Consider the following 23,072-nt stretch of genomic DNA (forward strand, 5'->3'; position numbering starts at 1 on the left):
TGAGTTTAGTGATCTTGCCCCTGAAGCTGTTTGTACAGTGGGTCCATCTGCCTTCTACAACTCCTAACATGGTTGTCACAACTTCTAACAAGGTTGGAATGTCCTAACATGGACTGATATGTACTAAACGTATTTCATTGGCTCCTAATAGAGTCCATCCTCTAACAAGGAATATTTATATTAGTACATCATTTTGTAGGTACCATCCACATCGGGGTTTTCCCTATGATCAAAGGTTTCCCTAGTTAACATATTTGGTGTTAATGTGTATGAGTATCTTGTTATGGTTGTTGATTATATCGTTGATATGGTTAAAGATTAAGGCTGATAATTGTAATAATAGTTGGATAATTGATTGCTATCAAAGAGATGTGTCACCCAATCTACATGACACTTAATACTACAATTTAAACTCATTGAAATCTTACTTTGATGTATATGAGTTTGCATATGTGAGTAATGTTTTAACAAATTTTCCATAATTAGAAATTAGACTCTCGTCAACATGCCTTTTTCTTTTTGTCTTGGACTTAAAGTAGGACTATGTACCCATCACCACTTTACCATCACTATCCTTTTCAACAAATCCAATCACCACTTCATTGGGTAGAATAGAGGAACTTTAAACAATATGAACCCCAAACATATATGTGTGTTGCCTAGACAGGAGAGACATCTTGTCTCAATCCATATCTCTCTTAAGAACAATCCATTGGAGGTAGTAGTGGAGGCAATGACAACCATTGGAAAATTTCTACCTCCACATTCTCATAAATCTTTAAAATAAAGAATTGTGACGATAAGCTAAGGAGAGTGATGGTAAAAGTAGCCATCATTTAAGCACTTCAAAGTTCTCAAATAGAACCTAACATGTCCAAGATTTCACCATTTCACAACACATCATTGACAAAAGAGCATGAGGGTTTCCTTTAAGTTGTGCTAAAGTGTTTTTCTTCCCTCTAAATAGTAGCTTTAGTGTTAATGTCAAGCAGGCATCGTTCCAACTTAGACTCATAACGTGTAATCATTTGAAGTGACTTTCAAGGTATATTTACTAAAATTACTATTAGGAATGGAAGCATTACACAACACTAACAAGGGAAACCAAGAGTGTCATGGAATTCAATGGCTCAATTTCAAAAGAAGAAAAAGCTTGCATATTAATAAATACTTAAAAAATCATAAAAATATGGAAAATGAAAACAACCACGTCAAAAATAGGGTATTAGGTTTGAATAAAAGACATTAAAAAGATTCAACAATACCAATGTAATATCCTCTTCATAATTTGCCCAAGAAGTTTCCCTAAATCACAATTGTAACAAATTGAGGTTAGGGTTTACCAAATAAATATTTTCTTTAATTGTGTGATCCGTAACTTGAATCTTGCATTCACTACACATAATGCCCATCTTTGAATATATAATGCAAACATTATGAAAACATTATTCAGAAACAAATCAAGGGTTAGAGTAAAGAGAATATATCTTCATCATTATGTAGTACCTAAAGTATATGTAAATTCCAATTGTAGAAAATGAAGAGTATGGAAGTATAGTAGAATACTCTAAAATCACTAACTCCCTCCATAGGTCACCCTCCATTCTTTTATGGATGGAGTTAACTATGATCACCATTTCCCCATAAGATAGAGTTGGGAATATGCTTATAATAGGTTGACCTTAAGTATATTCCTCTCTCACAATGTAGTAGGGTGCCCTCACTATTGTTCTCCCTTACCTGTTGGTCCCTTAGTAGAGCTCTCCCTCTCAATGTGTAGTTGGGTGCTCACATAGTTGTTCCACATAGATATAATTATACCACAATTGCTTGGAAGAAGGCAAGTTGTTAAAGATGCCCGGTCTGATATAATCACCTTGTCAATCTAAAGATAATTTTTTTGGGAGTAAATATCAATCAATGTCTATGAATCAATCGTAGTCCTTTTGAGCGATGATTATATCTGTTGATGCAAGGGACTGCTGAATGTATAAATTCTTGGATGATTTGTTCATACCTTATACTCTGATCTGCCCATTAATGAGTAGCAATTGCTGATTGAGTAATGCTTATTTATCCCTTGCTTCACAACACAATGCATCCATTCCAATGCTTGGAATGAGTCCTCATTTGCAACTCTTCAACATATCTACTCCTTCACAACCATCCTTTAAAACAGTCACAGCCTTCAACATTTCTGCCCTTTGTAAGAGTTATAAATTTTCCACCTTGAAATAGTCACAACCCTACAACCCTTCATAGAGGCACAATTCTTTGTAATTCCAACTCTTTAAAAGAGTTGCAACCCTTCATCATTGCCGCCATTTGAAAAAGTCACTTCCTTTATTTCTTCATGTATATTTCTTCTCTTATTGATCCTTCTTTAATCCTTCCGCCATTTGAAAAAGTCACTTCCTGTATTTCTTCCGCCATTTGAAAAAGTCACTTCCTTTATTTCTTCCGCCATTTGAAAAAGTCACTTCCTTTATTTCTTCATGTATATTTCTTCTCCTATTGATCCTTCTTTAATCCTTCCTTCTTTAATTCATATGCTCTCCTCATTCTCCCTTGCTCCATCTCCCTTCCCTTTCAAATGAACTCGAACTCTCCTCCCTTTTGTATCTTATGTTAAGGGAGTCACAACTCTTCATTATATATCTCTTCACCTTTCATTAACTTGATTAACTTATAATTATATTATATTATGTTTCATTATTATTTCTTTTTATATTTTTATTTATTATTAAAGGGGATATTACAGCCAATTACTATTTCAGAAAGGGGAGATTACAGCCAATTACTGTCAAGTATCAAATTTTCAATCATGTAGAGCATACCGATTACAAAAGTCGTAAGAAAACAACAAACCCTGGATTTCCATTCAGCACGGAACCAAATAATTTTAATTTTTAATTTTATAAACAAAAAGCTAGAATTTCAGGATGGCAGCAACCATCACAGAAGGGTATCATTTTTTATACGTTTGACAATTCTAAGCAAGCTCCTAATTCCTCAAAATGTTAAAAACTATGGTTGGTTACATTTGAAGGAAAAACAACAATTCAATTATTGAATAGCTCAAGGTTTACATGGTGATTTTACTGAATACCCCAGTCAACAGTTTAACTCGGTCAGCCGGTTCAGACTGGCATGCCCCCAGTGCATGAGCATTCTCATTTCTTCCTCCATGCAATGATATCATATTCAATCTAGATCTACATATTATTTTAGAACTACATTCTTGTAGTTCACAAAACAGCATAAAAAAAGAGCTCCATCACAATCACAACTCCTTTGAGATTGTCTTGACTCTTAACCTCTCAATTTCTTTTTTATGTTCAAATTTATTATGAAAAAGTTTCACATAAACAGCCACTTCCCCGCCTGCACTTCAATGTAAATATTCATATAACTTTGTATTTTCAGACTGAATGTTACCAAAGGCAACAAGTTAAAGTGAAGCATCCTGTGTTAAAAGTGGAGGAATACAGTCATGCATACCATCGCTAAGGAATTAATCCTCAACAAATTTAGGAACACATCTATTGAAAGATGACATACATAGATTTAAAGACAGATAAATGAAATTAATTCTTGAGAAGATGAAGCTTTTAGTATCCAAACCTGGATGATGGAAAACTATCAAGTCATTTAAGTTAATCAACTGTAAAGGATGTTTTCATTAAGTTATGACCTCATAAAAGCAGGCTTGTTGCAGGAAGAAAATAGGGCAAAGGAGATATTTAAAGTGGAAGATTATTACGAGTTTTGATTCTTCTCAAAAGTTACGCTTCCAAATATATCACACATAAAGTTGAGTCCTTACATAAAAGTGGATGTTTCTTCAATTTCTGTGTTTTTAGGCTTCTCATTCGGCTCAAGCATGTTACAAGTTTACCAGGCCTATTGTAATAAAGGGAAAAATATACAAATGAAAGATATACATATGTGAATATCTCTGTTTTGTCAAGGTCTTGAGAATGATCTTTGGCTACTTCAACGTCCACATTCTCATTTCCTTCTTCACCATTTTCGAAATCTTTGGCAGCAGCTTCATTGGCTTCGGCAATGTCAGGAAGATTAGCAGGTTGTTTGAGCTCCTACTGGGATGATGGAGTACCCAGGGCGTCGTAATCCTCACCATCACTAGAAATATTGCCCTTCTCGTTCCTAGAGGACTCCTTTAAACCCTTCTTCCATGCAGCTGTTGAATGTGTAGGGGATGGAAGAGGTGAGTTGGGAGGTGTAAGAGACTTGTTAAATGCACTTTCAAATGGATCCAGACTCATTTCTTCTGCTTGTTGAGGGTGTAAGAGACTCGTTGCAGGTGTGTACTGTTTTATAAGGTTAGGGAACGCAGCTGCAACAACACCAAGGCAAGCCATTCACTCAAATGGTTCAGCACACACTAGCATATGTAACTCTGTAATGGAACAACTATTGAGAACAAACCAAGATGTATTTAATCCAATGCAGTAACAAATCCAATTTTCTAAAGGGATAAAGGTACCAATTTGCTTCAGAAGTGAAATGAATCTTCAAAAACTACAATGGTGCAAGGCTAAACATGCCATGTCACCAATCCGATAGGACCAATTTTCTTCATATGGTAAGGTACCTGGACCAATCGGTCTTACAAGGTAAACTAACCTGCAAACTGTGATAGCATGTAGTATGATGAGGATGTCAGGCTCGCTTTGACAGTGCCCAAACAAAAGCTTCCTTTACCAAGATCATTCAACAATTCAAATAAAGTATTCAAATTCTTGAACAGAAACAAACTTTACAGAGAAACAGACATTTATTTTACATAGATATTTCAACAGATTGTTTATATCGATGATCAATGAACATGAACATTAATAGATCTCAGTCAGTCAGCAGAGACACGCCTACCTCAGACATGATGCAGTAGTGAACTACAGAAAACTTTAATTCCCGTCCATACAATCTAAACTTCAAAGAAAACTTATCATATCTTCAAATCATTAAGTGAGACTTTTGTTTTGCTGATCAGAAGTAAGAAATGAGTGATCGCTGCTAGATGAGAATCAGTTCATGCAGCAAATACTAACCTCTAAAGAAATGTAGATCATGCACTTTTATCCCTATTAGTGCTTGATTTAAAATTTATTTTGCAGTAAAAATGATTAGAAATTGTATGAAATTATATATCTTAAGAATAATTATAGATTACAACAATATCTTACAAATAATTTATAATAGAAATAAAACTAACAATGTGGATGACAATTTTTCTAGAAAACCATATTTAATTATATATATAGAAATATATATCTTAATAGTTGCGGCAAAATGAATGAAGTAATTTTAATGGTCAATATCTATTTACTTTTGCACTCTCTAAATTTAGTGTTTTTAGATGTTAAAGAATGATTATAAATGGAGCCCAGTTCTTGTTTGTTAAGTTCTCTTTTATATAGTGTAATACAGTATATTTTTCTCTCTCTATATATATACATATTTCCAACTTTGTAAGAAAAATTGGATTTTGATCCTCAAAAGTTCATATATATATATCCAATTTTGTAGGAAAAATTGAATTTTGATCCTCAGAAGTATCGAATTTGTGGTTGTCAAAATGAGCGAGTTCAAATTCCATGATGACCCTGCTTTTCTTCTGCCATTCCTCATTTGTTGGGTTATTGAAGAGGTTTTTCCAGTGGGTTTTTTGTGAATACTGGTATGCTCCTTTTTTAATATATCCTTGCACTTCAGTGACATATATCTCTATCATATAACTTTATGCATTGGATTTTATTTTATTGGCGCATACAATATATTCCTTTATTGTTACTTTTTGTTTTTTGTTTGTTTGTATTAGCCCTCCAACATATTACCCAAAGCATATCTTGCTATTAGCGTAACCATTGCTCCTCATTGGGATGCAAGTGCTTGTATACGTGTGTTGATATGTATGCACACATATACACCAATTACCAAGCAATCTATAGGAATGTTCATTCATTTTAGACAGCTTGGGTATATGTATGTATATATGTACACACACACACCTGCATTTTACCAATTACACAAGAAATACAAGATGTAATTCAATTCTAGGTAGCTTGGAGTGCACGGACACCTTCTAGACAGCTTTTTCCATATGTGTCATTGTGACTGCCATGGTAAACATGTATGCAAAAGGGAAGCATAGATAAGGCAGATGAACTGTTTGACAGAATACATTAAAATAGGTGTCATCTCATGGAACGCGATGATTTCATGATATGCATGAAACACATTTGTCGATAAGCCTTTAATAAATTTAAAGGAAATGGAATTGACAGATGTAAAGACAAATTTCATCACCTTTCCCAGCATTTTCCTGCCTGTGCTAAAATTGGAGTTATAGAACAGAGCACGGGCATCCACCAGAAGCATAAAGGATGCAAAATATGGAAGCAATATGAAATAGGATTGTGGTCTCATGAAATGCCATCATTGCAGAATATGTTCAGAATGGATTTGTTGATAAGGCCTTCAGATATATGTATGTCTAGACACACAAACATCCAAACAGCAAACTAAAAAGCATATCTTACCAAGGGGTACACTTACTTTATTTTTCAAACTCTCTTTATATTTTCTATGTTTTAGTTTGCTAGATAGCCATTACCAGATACACACACACACACACACACTCAAATATACATATATATACATACACATATGCATGCATATATATACATATCTACATACATACATATATATGTATACATACATATATATTACATACACATATGCATGCATATATATACATATCTACATACATACATATATATACACACACATTCATATATATATATACACATACTAATATCCTTTACATATGTGTGTTTATATACACTTTGCATATGATAAGTAGGAGAAACTTTCCACAGAATTCAAATTGTGCTAAGTATTCCATTCATTGCCATCAGAGATGGGTTTGTGTAAACCACTACTCATGAAATATGGGTCAATGAGTTTGCCTCAAAAAATACACAGTTAAATCCTGATAACCATATCATACTTTGCATATGTACATGTACATAAATATATATTTAAGGATTCAAATTTCTAGTCAAACATATGTATGTAACGGTCTACATGCACTCGGCTATATTTTGAAGCAGCTTTCACCAGGAAACAAGCCTAGAATTTGACAGTCACCCTTATGTATCATATGAAAATTTTAGGACTGTTTGGTTATTTCAATGCCCTAGTAGACATGCATGCAAAATGTGGAAGCAATCGTAATACAGTGGTATTTCCCACTTTGTAAGAAAAATTGGTTTTGATCCTTGAAAGTATCGAATTTGTGGCTGTCAAAATAAGTGAGTTCAAATTCCACGATGACCTTGCTTTTCTTCTATGATGCCTCATTTGTAGGGTTATTGTAGAGGTTTTTCGAGTGGGCTTTTTGTGAATACTGGCATGCCAATTTTTTAAAATATCCTTGCACTTCAGTGACATATATCTTTGACAGCTATTATATAACTTTATGCATTGGATTTTATTTTGTCAGAGCATACAATATATTCCTTTATTGTTACTTTTTTTGTTTTGTTTATCTATTATTATCCATTCAACATAATACCCAAAGCATATCTTGCTATCAGCATTATCATTGCACCTCATTGGGGTGCAAGTGCTTGTATGTGTGTGTAGATATGTATGCACACATATACATCAATTACCAAGCAATATATATGACGTACAGTCATTCTAGACAGCTTGTGGTATATGTATGTATATATGTACACACACACACACACATAGACACACACAACTGTGTTATGCCAATTAAACAAGTAATACAAGATGTAATTCCATTCTAGATAGCTTGGAGTGCATGGACACCTTCTAGACAGCACGTTCCAAATGTGTCATTGTAACTGCCATGGTAGACATGTATGTGAAAGGAAAGCATAGACAAAGCAAGTGAACTGTTTGACAGAATACATTAAGATAGGTCTCATCTCATGGAATGCGATGATATATACAGATACATACGTAAACATACATACACACACACACACATATGCATGCATATATATACATACAGATACATACATACATATATATACACATATGCATACATACATATACACATACTAATATCCTTTGCATATGTATACATGTGTGTTTATGTATAGTTACACTTCGCATATGTACATGTCCATAAATATATATTAAAGAATTCAAATTTCCAGTCGAACATATGTATAGAATGGTGTACATGCACATATTTTGTAGCAGCTTTCACCAGGAAATGAGCCTAGAATTTGTTAGTCACCCCTACCTATCATAAGAAACTTTTATGACTGGTTATTTCAATTCCCTAGCAGACATGCATGCAAAATGTGGAAGCAATATGGTGTACTCGGTACAATGCCTCAAGAAATTGTGGTTTCATGAAATGCCATCATTGCAGAATATGTTCAGAATGGATTTGTTAAGGTCTCCACAGATATGAAACTATATATAGATAAATAGATAGAGAGAGAGAGAGAGAGAGAGAGAGAGAGAGAGATGCATACACATATATACATATCCACAAACATACATACATACATATATATATATTCACACATACATATATAGACGTACACATAAGCATATACATTCACATATACATACATATACAGACATATATAAATATATGCATCACATATACATATATATATGCATAGAAATATATGCATACATATATATATTTTTATATTTGTGCATACACAGTTAGAGCCTACAACACCATGGTGATATTCTGAGTCTCTTATCTGGGAGGTCTTGTGTTCGAGTCTACTCGAGCTTAACACATAATAATAATTAATTTCAACAAATAAAAAATAATAATAAATAACAAATAATCTAGGCTTTGGCCCATTATCAATCAAAGAAAAAATTGTGCATACACATACATACATGATGCATATATATCCATACTTATATCCTTTACATATGTCTGTATATATATGTATGTATGTATATATATACATAATCTACATATCTACATATGCATAGATATATATTTAAGAATTCAAATTTCTAGTCAAATATATTGCATAGAACGGTGTACATGAACTGAGCTATATTTGGTAGCACTTTCACCAGGAAACAAGCCTAGAATTTGATAGTCACCCCTACCTATCATATGACAATTTTATGACGGTTTTGTTATTTTAATGCCTTCCATTTAAGGTTTTGAGAAAATTGTTAATTACCAAAATATATTGATAAGTAGGAGATATTTTCGACAAGTCAAATTGTGATATTGCTATTAGGATATAACTGATTGACCCATATTTCATGAGTACTGGTTCACTGAACCCATCTCTCATGAGAATGAATGGAACACGTCGCACTCATTGTATCTAGGTGATGCTTGTAGAGGTGAAGCACCAGGACTTCCCGAGAGGTCACCCATCCCAATCCTACTCCAGCACGAGCACACTTAACTATGGAGTTTCCTCCATGGTTAAACCCACTCTGCTTGCAACCCCATTTGCAAAACTTCCACCAAGTGTTGTGCCTTATGAACCATTCATTAGAAAGCCCCTTGAGCTCATCAATTGATAAGTCGGAGATATTTTCCACAAGTCAAATTGTGATATTGCTATCATGATTTAATTGTGTGAATTTTTAGTCAAACTGATTGACCCATATTTGATGAGTAGTGGTTCACCGATCTCTCGTGAGAATGAATGGAACACTTAACACTCATTGGATCTAGGTGATGCTCACAGAGGTGAAGCACTGGGACTTCCTGGGAGGTCACCCATCCCAATACTACTCCAGCTTGAGCGTGCTTAACTACGGAGTTTCCTCCACATTTAAACCCACTCTGCTTGCAACCCCATTTGCAAAACCTTCACCAAGTGTTGTGCCTTATGAATAATTCAATATAAGATCTTATATGTGTGTCTGTGTGTGTGCATATCTCCATACATGTATGTGTAGACATACATACAAATATGCATATACATACATATATACAAATATACATATACAAACATACATACAAATATACATATACATACGAATATACTTTGCATATGTAAATGTGCGTGCGCGCGCGCACATACACACACACAAGAATTGAAAATTCTTGTCAAACATATTGTATATAACAGTGCCGTATTTTGTAGCAGCTTTCACCCAGAAATCGACCTAGAATTTGATGGTCACTCTTACCTTTCATATGAAAATTTTATGATGATTTGAACTTTGGTCCTTTCAATGCCTTTGCATTTGATGTTTTAAGAGAAATGTTGATTCCCACATACCTGTAGTACTAATCTCATATGTCTATATGATTGGATCATTAATGAACTTATCCAATTCATGTCATTATGACTACCAAATATATGCAACTATTATTTCTTTAGGAAAAAAAGAATGTAACAGAAAACAATTATCAAGTCACTTTAGTACATTTTAATTCCCTAACCACCGCATTTTGTTTAAGTTTGCTACTAATTTTAATATAAAAGTGTCATTATGACGATCAAATATATGCAGCTATTATTTCTTTAGAAAAAAATAAAGAATGTAACAGAAAACAATTATCAAGTCACTTTAGTACCTTTTAATTATCTAAGCACAGCATTTTGTATAGGTTTGCTACTAATTTTAATATAAAAGTGGTATGCATCAATTATGATAGTAGTTGTCAAAGTTGCAGCATTGTATATACATATTTTTGGTTTCACAGCTGTATGTACTTCGCTTTCCACAATTTTCTTATAAATATAAATGCGTTTATAGATGCCTTTTTTTCATGGTAGGACAACCTCATAGGATACAAAGATGGCAAGAAGCCAGAGAATTTGGAAAAGAGATATCCATCAAAGTCACCACATTCTACCTTTAAGACAAGTGACTCCCCACAAAAGCAAAAATGAAGACTTTGTTCCATGAATTACATGAGAAGATTTTTCTTCAAAGCAGCCAAGGCCTTGTTTTTTTGCTATTCTCTTTTATATTGTGTAATGCAGTATATTTCTCTAGTACAGAGGCATTTTCCGAGTTCATACAAAATTTTGAATTTGAACTTCAAAAAGTATCAAATTTGTGGTTGCGAAAATGTACAGCGAGTTTGAATTCCAAGTCGGCCTTGCTCTTCTTCTTTCATGCCATCATTTTTAGCATTATCATAGAGGTTCTTCCAGTGGGTTTTTTTGTGAGCACTGGCATACCCATGTTTCTTAAATATCCTTGTACTTCACTGACATATATCTTGAAAGCTATTATATAACATCATGTGTTGGATTTTGTCTTGTTGACCAGACAAAATATTCCTTTGCTGTTACTCTTTAAAAAATAAAATCATTATTAGCCCTCCAATATATTACCCAAATCATGTCTTGCTATAGGCATAACCATTGCACCTCATTGGTGTGCAAGTGCTAGTATACACGTGTGTAGATATGTATGCACAATGCATACATATACACTACTTACCAAACGATATCTAGGAAGTACATTCATTCAAGACAGCTTTGTTCAAATGTGTCATTGCGACTGTCCCAGTAAACATGTACTCAAAAGGGAAGCATAGATAAGAACAGAACTGTTTGACAGAATGTCTCAAAAGAGGTGTGAAAACTGAGTAATAATATTAGGCAGGACTTAATTTTGCATGGATCTTATTATTTGAACCATAGTTCAAAATATCTCAGATATATCTGTGATAAATCTATTTATTGCAATATTTTTGGGCTCCCGAGAAGTAACGTCAACTTATCTCAGATAAGTCATCACAGAGAAGTTTCAAAATATCACAGAAAACTTGGTAACATATCAGTGATATTTCTCTACTTTATCGCGATATATAGAAACCTTATTGCCCGATAGCCTAGAAAAGGGAAATACACATAATTTCGATTGGAAAATCAGATTTGGAGAGGAAAGAAAGGGCAAAGCGGAGAAAGAAGGTTTCATCAGGATTGACAAAAACGATCTTAAGTTCTTGATATTTTCCCAAGAAGTTTCTGACTTATCTATGACATTTTCCGACATCATTTTTTTTCCCTTGGCAATAAGTTGCCAATAACAATATTTTGAACTATGATTTTGAACGAATGGATTTTTGTTAATTAAAATACAATTAAGGTTTTTAAAAACTAATCAGATCTGCAATATCATTTTGATAAACAGGGAAAAAATTAACACAATTAAGGTGGTTTTAACTAATCATATCTGCAATATCCCTTTAACAAACAGAAAGGAAATGAGTAAAAATGTGACGCATAATCTACCATGTTTGCAGACTGCCACAATGTAGATCGGAGCTTAAAATCCCCACCGAATGCAATATAAATCTGCAAGATTTGTGATAACCAAGGACAAACCTGCGACTAAATTTTCCGATGAAAATGACCAAAAATGAGGTCTCTATAGAACCGCAACTGTCATGAGTAAAACGATATCCATGGCAGAGTGGGAGTGAGGATTTAAAAATGGGAGTAAAATAGTCGGAGAAATGGTGATGGGAATTTGTACAATGTGGCAAGGAAAAGGAATTGTTGTAGGTCACTGCGCCTAAACTTCAGGAACTAATGTTTTGGTTGAGCTGTTGTCTATTAATTTGTGCAAATAAAAGATTTATTTTATACTTTTTCCATAGTTTGTAAATTTGTAACATCTAAATTTTATAAATAGCATTTTATACATAAACATATCTATATACATACATATATATATACGTGCATACACATAGGTACATACTTATCCTTTGCATTATGTATGCGTGTGCGTACATAGATATTTAAGAATTCAAACTTCTAGTCAAACATGATATACAGAACGGCATACACGCACTCAGCTATATTTTGTAGCAGCTTTCACATCCAAACAGACCTAGAATTTGACAGTCACCCTACCTATCAAATGAAAAGTTCGATCATTTCAATGCCTTCCATTTGACGTTTAAATAGAACTGTCAATTACAACAAATTCAGACCTAAAATTTGGTCACCCTTAATTTACGATGGTTTGATCATTTCAAATTCTGTTATTTGATGTTTTAAGAAAAATGTTAATCCCCGCATACCTGTAGTACTAATCTCAAATGTCCATATGGTTAGACATCAAATGAACTTTTGATTCATCTCAGAGAGATGACCAAATATATACAGCTCTTCTTTCTTTAGAAAAAGAAAGAATGTAACAGCAAAAATCTATCGAGTCATTTTAGTGCCTGTTTAATTCCCTAAGCGCAGCATTTTCTTCAAATTTGCTACTATTGAGAGCGTAGAAAATGATACACGCACGGCATGAATGATGAATGGAAAAGAGGATGAACTTGTTTAGACACTCATAAGCTTCATAGCCTAAGTAAGGATTCACAAAAATCCTTACCTGTCACTCGTGTACGCTGTGCCAGTCATGCTTCATGGGAGTTTCTCCTCTTTACAGTATCGCCGTAGCGTTAAAAAACCGAAAAACATCGCAATTGAGGCCCTGTATACGATAGGTCCTGTCAAATTTTTTAAACAGAAATAAATAAAAACCATACACAAATGAAATTTCCGTTTTCAGGAGTAAATTTTTCAAAATTGAATTAAACTTAAAAATAATGTCGAGACAAAATAATTTATCATCTCTGCGATCTACATTTTACTTCAAGAATACAATTACCAAAAAATGGGCCTATTAGAAATTACCTTAGGAATCAGATAAACTGCAAAATATCTCCAATAACGATGGTAAAAGGAATGGAGGACTAACAGCCATTGCCCTAAAATGAAAGGGTTTGCATTTCAATACATAGCACGCGACTAAGCCGCATGAAACTGGAAGTAATATTGCTCGAAGGCTCGCCCTTCCTCAGATAAAAGAAGTAACACAATGTCACTGCTAAAATCCATTTACTGTTTCCCAGTCATTTGAGTAACAATGAAAGAATTTTAATTATAATAGAGCATAAAGAATAAAAAATAGAAATTGCATTCACAGTTCCGATACATCCTGCTCTCCTTTCATAACAAACAGTGCAAGCTTGGAAGAAAGCCACTTCGAACAGCCATGGAAATAGGGCACACAGAGAGACACAGGCTATTCTACCTCGTAGGCAAAATCCCTAAAAGCAAAATTAATCCAGTGTACAGGTTGTGTACAATTTTCATTATTATTATTATTATTGTTATATCGATACGAGTCGTCTTTTTACGAGGTTAAAATGCAGAATGACGCGTAGACAATGTGCTCGGAGACGTGGCAGAGGGATAGTTAGGCATGACTCTCATTCCATAAAGATCACTTTCAAAGAATTATAGGTAAAGATATTTCCATAGCAATTCAAAAGAGATATTGCTATATATGTAGTTTTTTTTAATCAATTTATTGGCTTTTTTTTTTTGAAGAGGAGGGGTGATGACGATTTTTTCCTGTTTTTTGATGGAGGGTTCAGACTTGCGAGGTAGCTCAGCGAGGCACGAAGCCTGCGAGCTACCAACCAGCGAAGGTCACCATTAATAGTTTTAGGTACCCGATACGGGCCCACACGTGCTTGAATATTGAACACCTCTTCAGTTAAGAGCCAAGGACTGAGGAGCATCCATGCTGCCAAATTCGCCTGGGGCACGATCCCAACCTCATCTCTTATGATGTCTATGGGCCTTGCACTCACCAAGACTTGATCCCTGGTGGGCTCTTTGTGAGCCATTCAACTTCACTAGTAGACCAAGGGCCCGTTGACTTATTTTTTATTTTTAATGAGAATGAATAAAACATTTACTATTCATTGTATTTAGATGGTGTTTATTCTATATGGATAAAGTACAAGGAATTTGGAAAAGGTCAGTCATCCCTAGTAGTACTAGTTCAATTTGATTGCGCTCAACAATGGAGTTTCCTTTTCATGGATTAGATGGAATGAGTGCTAAGTATTTCATTCATTCTTATGAGAAATGAGTTCATGCGAACCACTACTCATAAAAAATGAGTCAATGAATTTGACTCTAAAAACTGCACAATTGAATCCTAATAAGAATATAACAACTTTTAAAGATTTAAGTAACATCTATTTTATTGAAAAAATCTTACTATCATTATTATTATTTATTTTGTATTGGTAAAATATTGTTATTTTATTAATAATGGAAAAATATAGAGTTCACAACAACATAGGGCATGTCCTACAAAACATGTATCGTATCAAGATCCACTAAACCAAAAGAACTAAGTTCTCAAAATATCTCTCATCACTAACCGAAATTATAACCTAAAATTTGTGTATCTCAATCAAAATGATCCTTAGAGCACACATGCTAAACTACCCAAGCCTTGGCAAATACAAAAAAAAGAGTATCTGGACATAATAACCCAACCAAAATAACCTCAGACACTATATCCACAGGGTATTTTATGACCCTGGATTATTTTGTTCTTGGGCTATTATGACTAGGATATTTTGTTTAGGTTATTATGTCCTACAACCAACAAAAAGAGTCATTACAATCACCCAACTGAAATATTATTAATGGTACTCGATAGAAAAGCAAAAGACAAGTAAATTAAGACTATTGTTTCTTGGTTTTTTTCCAAAGGTCCATTGACCCAATATTCCTTCAAGTCTTACTCCACTTTTGGCTTCTTCTCTTGCTACTTGCATTTGATGTTCATTGTGAGGTTCTTTAGCTACATCTTAAATGTAGGCAAGTGGTTCTTTAGTAACTCCCACACCGTAGTCTCATTCTTATCCTTCCTTATTTCTTCTTAGTTGGATGTAGCATTTCACACCAAAAAAAGTTTTAAGAGTGGTTTTATTTCACCCACCTTCTACCAAAACCCCTCCTCCGTCATAAAATTGTTTCTCAATTGGGCCATCACTTAAATATCACACACTAAGACTTGATTCCTAGGCTAAAAGTGTTAAATAGTTAAAGTTAACTTATTTTTTCAAGCTTAATTTCTTCCTTAGTGTAGGTGGCTAGTTAGAATACATGTGTAATTCTTTCATTTATAAAAATAAGAGAACTGTTGATTAATCAATATAGCTAGACCAGGAGTAAATGGATGAATCAAGACCATTTATTTGTTGTTGTGAAGATATAAAAATTACCAGTATTTTTATTGAAATAAAATTATATAGATGGTTTGAAGATGTATCTTATTTAAAAATAATTAGTATACATAAAAAATAAATATAAAAATGGTATCTAAGTTTTAAAAAGTTGTCATTTTTATAACTATTGTATAGGATAAAATATGGATGATGAATAGGGTTTAAAATAATGCATATGAAAGAGACCCTAAGCTCATATTTTACACATACATATAGATTCTTATGATATGGAAAGTAAATCTAGATGACTAATATTGAAATGAAGAAAATAAAAGGTACTTACCTCCAAAAAAGAATCGGTTGAAAACTCTGTCAAACAATTTAAAAAATTGTCAATTTTCACAAACTTGAACCAAAAATTTGAGATCTTCAAAACCCATAAATATTTTTCTTTTCTGAGGGTAGGTCGACCTTGACCCTAGAAAGTCGACCTTGACCCAAAAGTCGACCTTGACTTGCATTGCTCCAATGAAAATTCTGTTTAAGGATCTCAGAAGTTTGCCGAAAAGGGTATCCAAATCTGAACTTCAATTTGTTGTTCCACACCTATACCTGCAAGAAAAAGGATTTTGTTTGTTGTATGGGGGGTTTGTCTTAGTCAAACCCTAGTTAGGAATCAACCTTGAGATGTAATTGAAATAAGTATGAACAAAGTAAATGAAACTATTCACCTTGCTTATGTTGAAATCCTTGTGGAGGATTTGAATCCTTGAATCCACAAGTATGGCTGCTCCAAATGAATGTAGAAATGTATGTAAGATGTCTCAAATCAATGGCATTAGATCTTCAACACCAATATTGAATGGATCTTGAATTAGGAAGAGGCTTGAATGGAAATGGATGAATCTTCAACAAGAGGGATCCATAGAGCTTGAATCCTTCAACGGCTACTAGTGGATATCCTTGATAAATTTGAATGCTTGAACTCTTGAAGGCTTGAATGCTTGAATGCTTGATGGATAGTAGATCTTCACTTCATAGAACTTGTGAGTGTAAACTTCATAATAGGTGGATGTGCAAGATAATGGTTAGGTAAAATGAGAGAGGAAGGCTCCCTTATATAGAGATATGGGCACAAACTTCTAGAGAAGGCTGACATAGGATTATTAAATCCCAATTAACCTTAAGCCCTATAAATAGACCAAGATTAAATGCAATATAAGAGTTTACCATCTCGGAGACCAAAACAACTGACCCAGAAGCAGGAAAACAATTCTTTTCAAATCTCGACATCTGAAAATCATGGAACCTTGAAATTTGGACCTAGAGTAAGGGACGAGGTTGACCTTGCCCTAGGTCAGGGTCAAGGTCATCCTTGACCTAGGTCAGGGTAGAGGTCAACCTTGACCTAAAAAGTCATCCTTGACCCAAAAGTCAAGAATCTCAAGATTTTAGTCCAGAATGCTAGAAAAGTTCAAAAAGAAAGTGGAAAAGGGGGCAAAACAGGGGAAAAAGCCAGATCCAAGTCAAAAACTCATCTAAGGCGCTTGACATGACCCTAAACCACTTACTTAGAGGGCTAAACACTCTTAACATGGAAGTGCTTCCATTTTAAGACGATACAACTATTATTTTGGCTATTGAATAGTAATAGCATTGGATGTGTCAGATCTATTATGAACTACAACTACTTCAAAAAAAATTGAATATTGAAATATAAATATCTGAATCTAAATCACTCTATTGAATGTATAAATTAAAATTTATAACTAATCTCTTAACATATTTGAAAATTTGAACTTATAAAAAATTGATATATTTAAAGATATTTTAATGAAAAGAATTTAGAAATATAAAAAGGTTGAGTTCTTTGAGGATTCTGCTAGTCTTGATAAAATCATGAGCTACTAGATCATACTTGATGATATCCTGGAATTCCTGAAAGAAGGCTGGGGAAATCCATTCGGTCTTGGGGCTTTATATTCTCTCATAGAAAAAATTGCCTCCCTAACCCCCTCTTCAGTAACTCTTCTATTCAACTATTGATTCATCTTATCATCAACCATTGGGTTGATGAAATCTACCAGAACTTGTTCAACATTAGGATCCACCTGTGCTGGAGGAGATTTATAAATCTCCTGGAAGTACATTGTACTCCAAACCCTAATCTCCTTCTCATTAGTAAGTTCGACATTGTTATCATCGTGGAGTTTGTTAATGGTGTTCCTCTTCTTATGTTTAAAAGGAAACCTATGGAAGAAATTCATATTCCTATCTCTCTCAGTAAGCCATTGAACCCTGAGTCTCTGCTTCCAAAAAAACTCATCTCTCCCTATGACTAGCTTCCATCTCCCACACCATTCTTGTTCCTCCTCATGGGTAATAATGGAGAGCCCCCCCTTTCCATTCTCTCTTGGATCTCTTCTAACTTTTCTTCTATTTCCTTCTTCTACTTGAAATAGTCTCTAAATCATGACCTATTCCATCCCACAACCTCCCTTCTAATATTTTTAGGTTTTCTAGTTATTTGAAGCATGGTAGCGCCTTGGACCCCTATGCTCCACCACTGAGTAACACAAACTCTAAATTGGGGATGAGAGTGCCACACGGTCTCATACTAGAAGGATTTTTTTTTCTATTGGATCTTCAGCTCATCCAATTGAAAAGAAGCATATATTGATCAGAAACAATCCTTGGGAACACATGAAGGGAGGTGTTCCAATCGATAGAAAGAAGCACTCTATCCAATCTAACCTAAAAAAATTGTGACCCATACAATTTTTGTACCACATGAAAAGGATTTCATATAAATTGATATCAATAAGATCATTCCTCCTTAGAAATCCATCAAGATCATAATACTCTCAAAGATGTCTTCTAAATTGCCTAGCTTCTACAAAAGTCTTTCCCAAAATTCAATAAGAGATGCAACATGGATGCACCCATGATGCCATGCCTCCCACAACTTGTGCCATATCTATTTAGAGAAGGGATAGAGAAAAAACAAGTGTGAAACACTCCTTTGTCATGCATATAAAGGGAACAAAGAGAAGACCCTTGAAATCCTCTCTTTCGAAGGTTATCCCATGTAAGACATTTCTTTTGGGCCACTAACCATAAGAGGCCACTAACCATAAGAGAAAATTACACTTAGGAAAAGAAAAGCTATTACAAACCATCTTCCACCAGAGCATTTCCACTAATCCATGTCATTGTCTATTTAATCAAGCATATACTTGGGCAACACTGAACTTTCCTTTAGGAGTTAGACCCCAAACAATAATATCCTTGTCTCTAGTAGAATTGTAAAGCCTACCCATGAAGATATTAGTAAGATCATCCCAAATTTCCATGGAACCACCTAAAGGCCACTTATGTGGGTCTTTCCAGCAAGTCACATCCACCAATCCACACCTTTTGACATTCTTAAAGTGTTCCACCTTATTCCACTCTACATCTATAAAAATATGGCAAAGAGGTTGAAGATGGGGATGACTACAGAGAATGGTAGGATGACCATCCCAGGAATCCTTCCAAAAAAAAGCACACGATCCCCTATTACATATCTAGAAAAGGCCATCCTTAGTAAGATGATCTCCTTTTTTTAGTGTCGCAAATGAAAGAGCCTTTCCCAACCAAATCTAGTCTTGGGATATCCTAATAGTCCACTCCTAGAAAGTACTTTTGGGCAAGAATCTTGGCCCAATCCTGATCCTGAAAATTGCACCACCTCCAGTATAATTTAGCCGCTAGAGCCTTGACAAAAAGAGCCATACACATGAGACAGAGACCCCCTGTGAACTTTGGAAAGTAGACAGTTTCCAAATTGACTAAACTCCACTTAGAAGAGAGAAGGTTGTCTGACCAAAGAAAGTGTTGAGACAAAGCATCAAATTCTATTATAACAAAAATACGGGGAATATGCAAAAAACACCTTTAAATAAGAAGAGCCTAAACCATTGTCTTAAGGAGAATAACTCTCCTAGTAGAAGAAAGCCACTTGTAAGTCCAATGGCTAACCCTAATCCATAACTTGTCCAAAAGGTTCTGCCAATAATCCTTTTGTTGGGTTCCCAGAGCCAAGGGAACTACCTAATACATCAAAGGAAGATAACTAATCTAAGATATGAGAATCCTAGCAATCCTATTCTGAATAGGCCGAGGAGTATTAAATAAATAAATGGAAGACTTATCTTCATTGATTTTCTACCTAGAAGCTTTTAGATAGGTGTTTAAGGCCCTTCTAAAATTTCCTGCCTCACTGATAGTAGTCACAACCATCAGTCTAGTGTCATCCACAAATTGAAGATGAGAATACAATGGGAGATTATTATTTTATTTCTACCCATGGATGAGCCCTTGTCTAAGCTAAAATTTAATAAATTTTCCAAGGCCCTCCACCATAATGATAAAGAGGTAAGGAGATAGAGGGTCCCCTTGCTGAAATCCTCAAGAAGAAGAAAATAACTCTATAGTTTCTCCATTAATAAGAAAAAAAGGAGGGAGAAGTCACACAACTAAGAATCCAATCTACCCATTTTGTATCAAATTCAAAAGCCAAAATAATTCTACTCAATAAGTCCCACCTTCCCCGATCATAAGCTTTTTCCAAATCTAGCTTGATAAACATGACCTTTTCCTTGGAAGTGGCCATAGAGTGGATAAATTCCATTACAATTACAACACCATCAAGAATCTATCTAACACCAACAAATCCTCCATGCTCCTTAGAGATCAAAGTATCCAAAAGAGGCTTGAGCGTATCAAAAATCAATTTGGTGATAATTTTGTAAAATTACATAAAGCAATAGGCTTGAATTGATCCAAACTATTGGCTCAATCAATCTTTGGTATGAGAGCAAAAGATGTAGCATTCAAAGACTTGAGCATTTGTTTGTTTAAGTGGGATTTTAGGATGCTTTCTAAAACTTAAGTTTAATAATCTCCCAAAATTCTTGAAAAAATTCAACAGGGAATTGATTCGGGCTAGGGGCCTTACCTTTCTTCATACCAAACACCACTTTCTCAAGCTCAAATAATGATATTGGCTGTAAGAGATTCATATTCATCTCATTAGTAACTAGGCGGGGAATATAGTCTAAAGTGGTACTTTCCTCAATCATAAGAGTGAGATCCTCCCTAGAGAAAAGAGTGGAGAAGTATCTGATGGCCTCCAGAGAAATTTTCTCCTTGGAAGAAAGTTGTGCTCCAGTAACTGAGACAAAAGAGGAGATAGAACTTCCAAACTTGCGGTCCTTAATTGAGTTATGGGAAAAAGTCATGTTCCTATCTCCATCCTGAAGCCAATCCACATGAGACTTTTTCTTCCAAAAGATTTCCTCTTGTAGCTCCCATTCCTCTAACTTCTTAAGCATCAAAGACTCAACATTAATCAAATTCGAAGTCATCCCTTAGTCCCTAATTTGGCAAGTTATATTGTCCAACCTAGATTGAGCTTCCAACATTAGGCCACTTTGCATCTTGTATTTCCACTTTCCCTATTTGGATTCAACCACAACACTGTGAGTGGATAGAGGTCTTGAGTTTGAGCCTAGTTACATTTTTATTTATCTTTGAAGTAGTTTATGAGTAGAAATATTTGACAACCTCTATATTTTTTTCTCTTTTGTTTATTATTCATAATTCTAATAAGTTTCCTTTAGACAAGGTAATAGGCATTGCAACTTCAATGTCATTTAGAACACCCCAAATCTTGTTGAACTCAATTACATAGTGCAAATGTTTAGGATCGTTAAAAAAATAAAATATTATCCCACACCTTTGCATGGCTAAAAGAGGACATGTAAATTAACTACATAGTGATGCTCCCAAACCATTTTGTGAAAAAAGTATTCCAATTTTGTTTCCTCATGCCATCTCTTTTTCACATTGGGTATATTATTCTTGTTGCAAAATGTTTAAGAGGATATCAGGGATCATAAGGACCCCTAGCCCACTCTACCAAAATCTTAAAGGAGTAATCATTAGTGACTAATGCATTAATTGTGAAATTTGCCTTCCAAATTCAGCCCATTCTCATTCCCCTCATCCTCAACATAGGTTCATATTTTGATTGAATTTCACCTTGAGAATGAATTTTCATCTTATGCTCACTCATATCATGATTATGGGAGCTCATTTATACATTGCATTTCACAAAACTAAAAATTCAATAAGCACGTTATTTCAACCTAGGCCCTACTTTAAATTTTATTTAAATAGAACACTACATGTTATGTTTTTAACAAATTTTAAATTAATTTTTCAATCATGACCATTGAGGGAAAAAATAGATCAAAATGATTCAACATTTTTTCCTCAAGATTTAACATAAGGTCTAATTTAGAAATTGAAACAACAAAAATAAAATAGTCAATTAAAATTTGAAACATCATTGAACAAAAAGAAGTGCAATTAGAACTTATAAATAAAAAAACATAACAAAAAATAAAAATAGTTTAAAACCCCAACTTCTACCAAAAACCTCTTCAACAAGGTGAAAAATCACCCCTCTTCACTGTCTTTCTTCTTGTCTCTTTTCTTTTACTTGTAATAATTGATCTCACTCCTCCAATCACTCTTTTATGATCTCTTCACTCTTCTTCTTCTTCTTGGAAAAAATAGAAACGAAAATCTGAATCAAAATGAAGCTTGGATGGAATTATGTAGGCTTGGAAGGCCTCAAATGAGCCCAAAAACACTTAGGGTTCGAAGAGAACCCAAATTTCTTTTCAAATGTTATTTAAAAAAAATCATTACAAAAAAAACCTCCATCAAGGGATGCTAAGACATCCCTAGAACAATCAAGGAATGACTAAGTGTCCCCCTCAACATTCTAGGGATGTGAGGATGTCCTCACATCCAAACAAAGATTGGGTGGCTCCAAGTTGATGAGCAATACCATGAGAATATGGGAATGCCATCCCCACAACCTGATGACATCCTCATTCTAGGAACACCTAGGTTTATGGGGGCCTTTGCCCCATATTAGGCCTCACAAAAGAACTTCAATACATGAAATTGTATCTAGACAACATCTTGATAACATATGATCTAT

At 34.4% G+C, this 23,072-nt stretch overlaps 1 protein-coding gene across 6 annotated transcripts; it reads right to left on the bottom strand.

Moving 5' to 3' along the window:
* Positions 1–3,766: 3,766 nt before the first annotated feature.
* Positions 3,767–14,182, bottom strand: LOC149550807 (uncharacterized). 6 transcript variants are annotated; one of them, XM_089786369.1, is made up of 4 exons: positions 13,674–14,167; positions 13,369–13,486; positions 4,651–4,718; positions 3,767–4,360 (listed from the first exon to the last, which is right to left on the bottom strand). In XM_089786369.1, the coding sequence occupies exons 2-4, from the start codon at positions 13,395–13,397 to the stop codon at positions 4,101–4,103; spliced, it is 357 nt and encodes a 118-aa protein (XP_089642495.1). In that variant the 5' UTR covers positions 13,398–13,486; positions 13,674–14,167; the 3' UTR covers positions 3,767–4,100. The 6 variants fall into 6 exon arrangements, 1 of the variants encoding a protein (XP_089642495.1); XR_016352612.1 differs by having other exon boundaries at positions 4,224–4,360; positions 4,511–4,718; positions 13,369–13,470; positions 13,674–14,182; XR_016352611.1 differs by having other exon boundaries at positions 4,224–4,360; positions 4,511–4,722; positions 13,369–13,470; positions 13,674–14,182.
* Between the last annotated feature and the right edge of the window lie 8,890 nt (positions 14,183–23,072).

This window comes from Cupressus sempervirens, chromosome 6, assembly GCF_028749045.1.
Source record: "Cupressus sempervirens isolate cs-2001-9-10 chromosome 6, ASM2874904v1, whole genome shotgun sequence".
In the NCBI taxonomy this organism is placed as follows: Eukaryota; Viridiplantae; Streptophyta; class Pinopsida; order Cupressales; family Cupressaceae; genus Cupressus; species Cupressus sempervirens.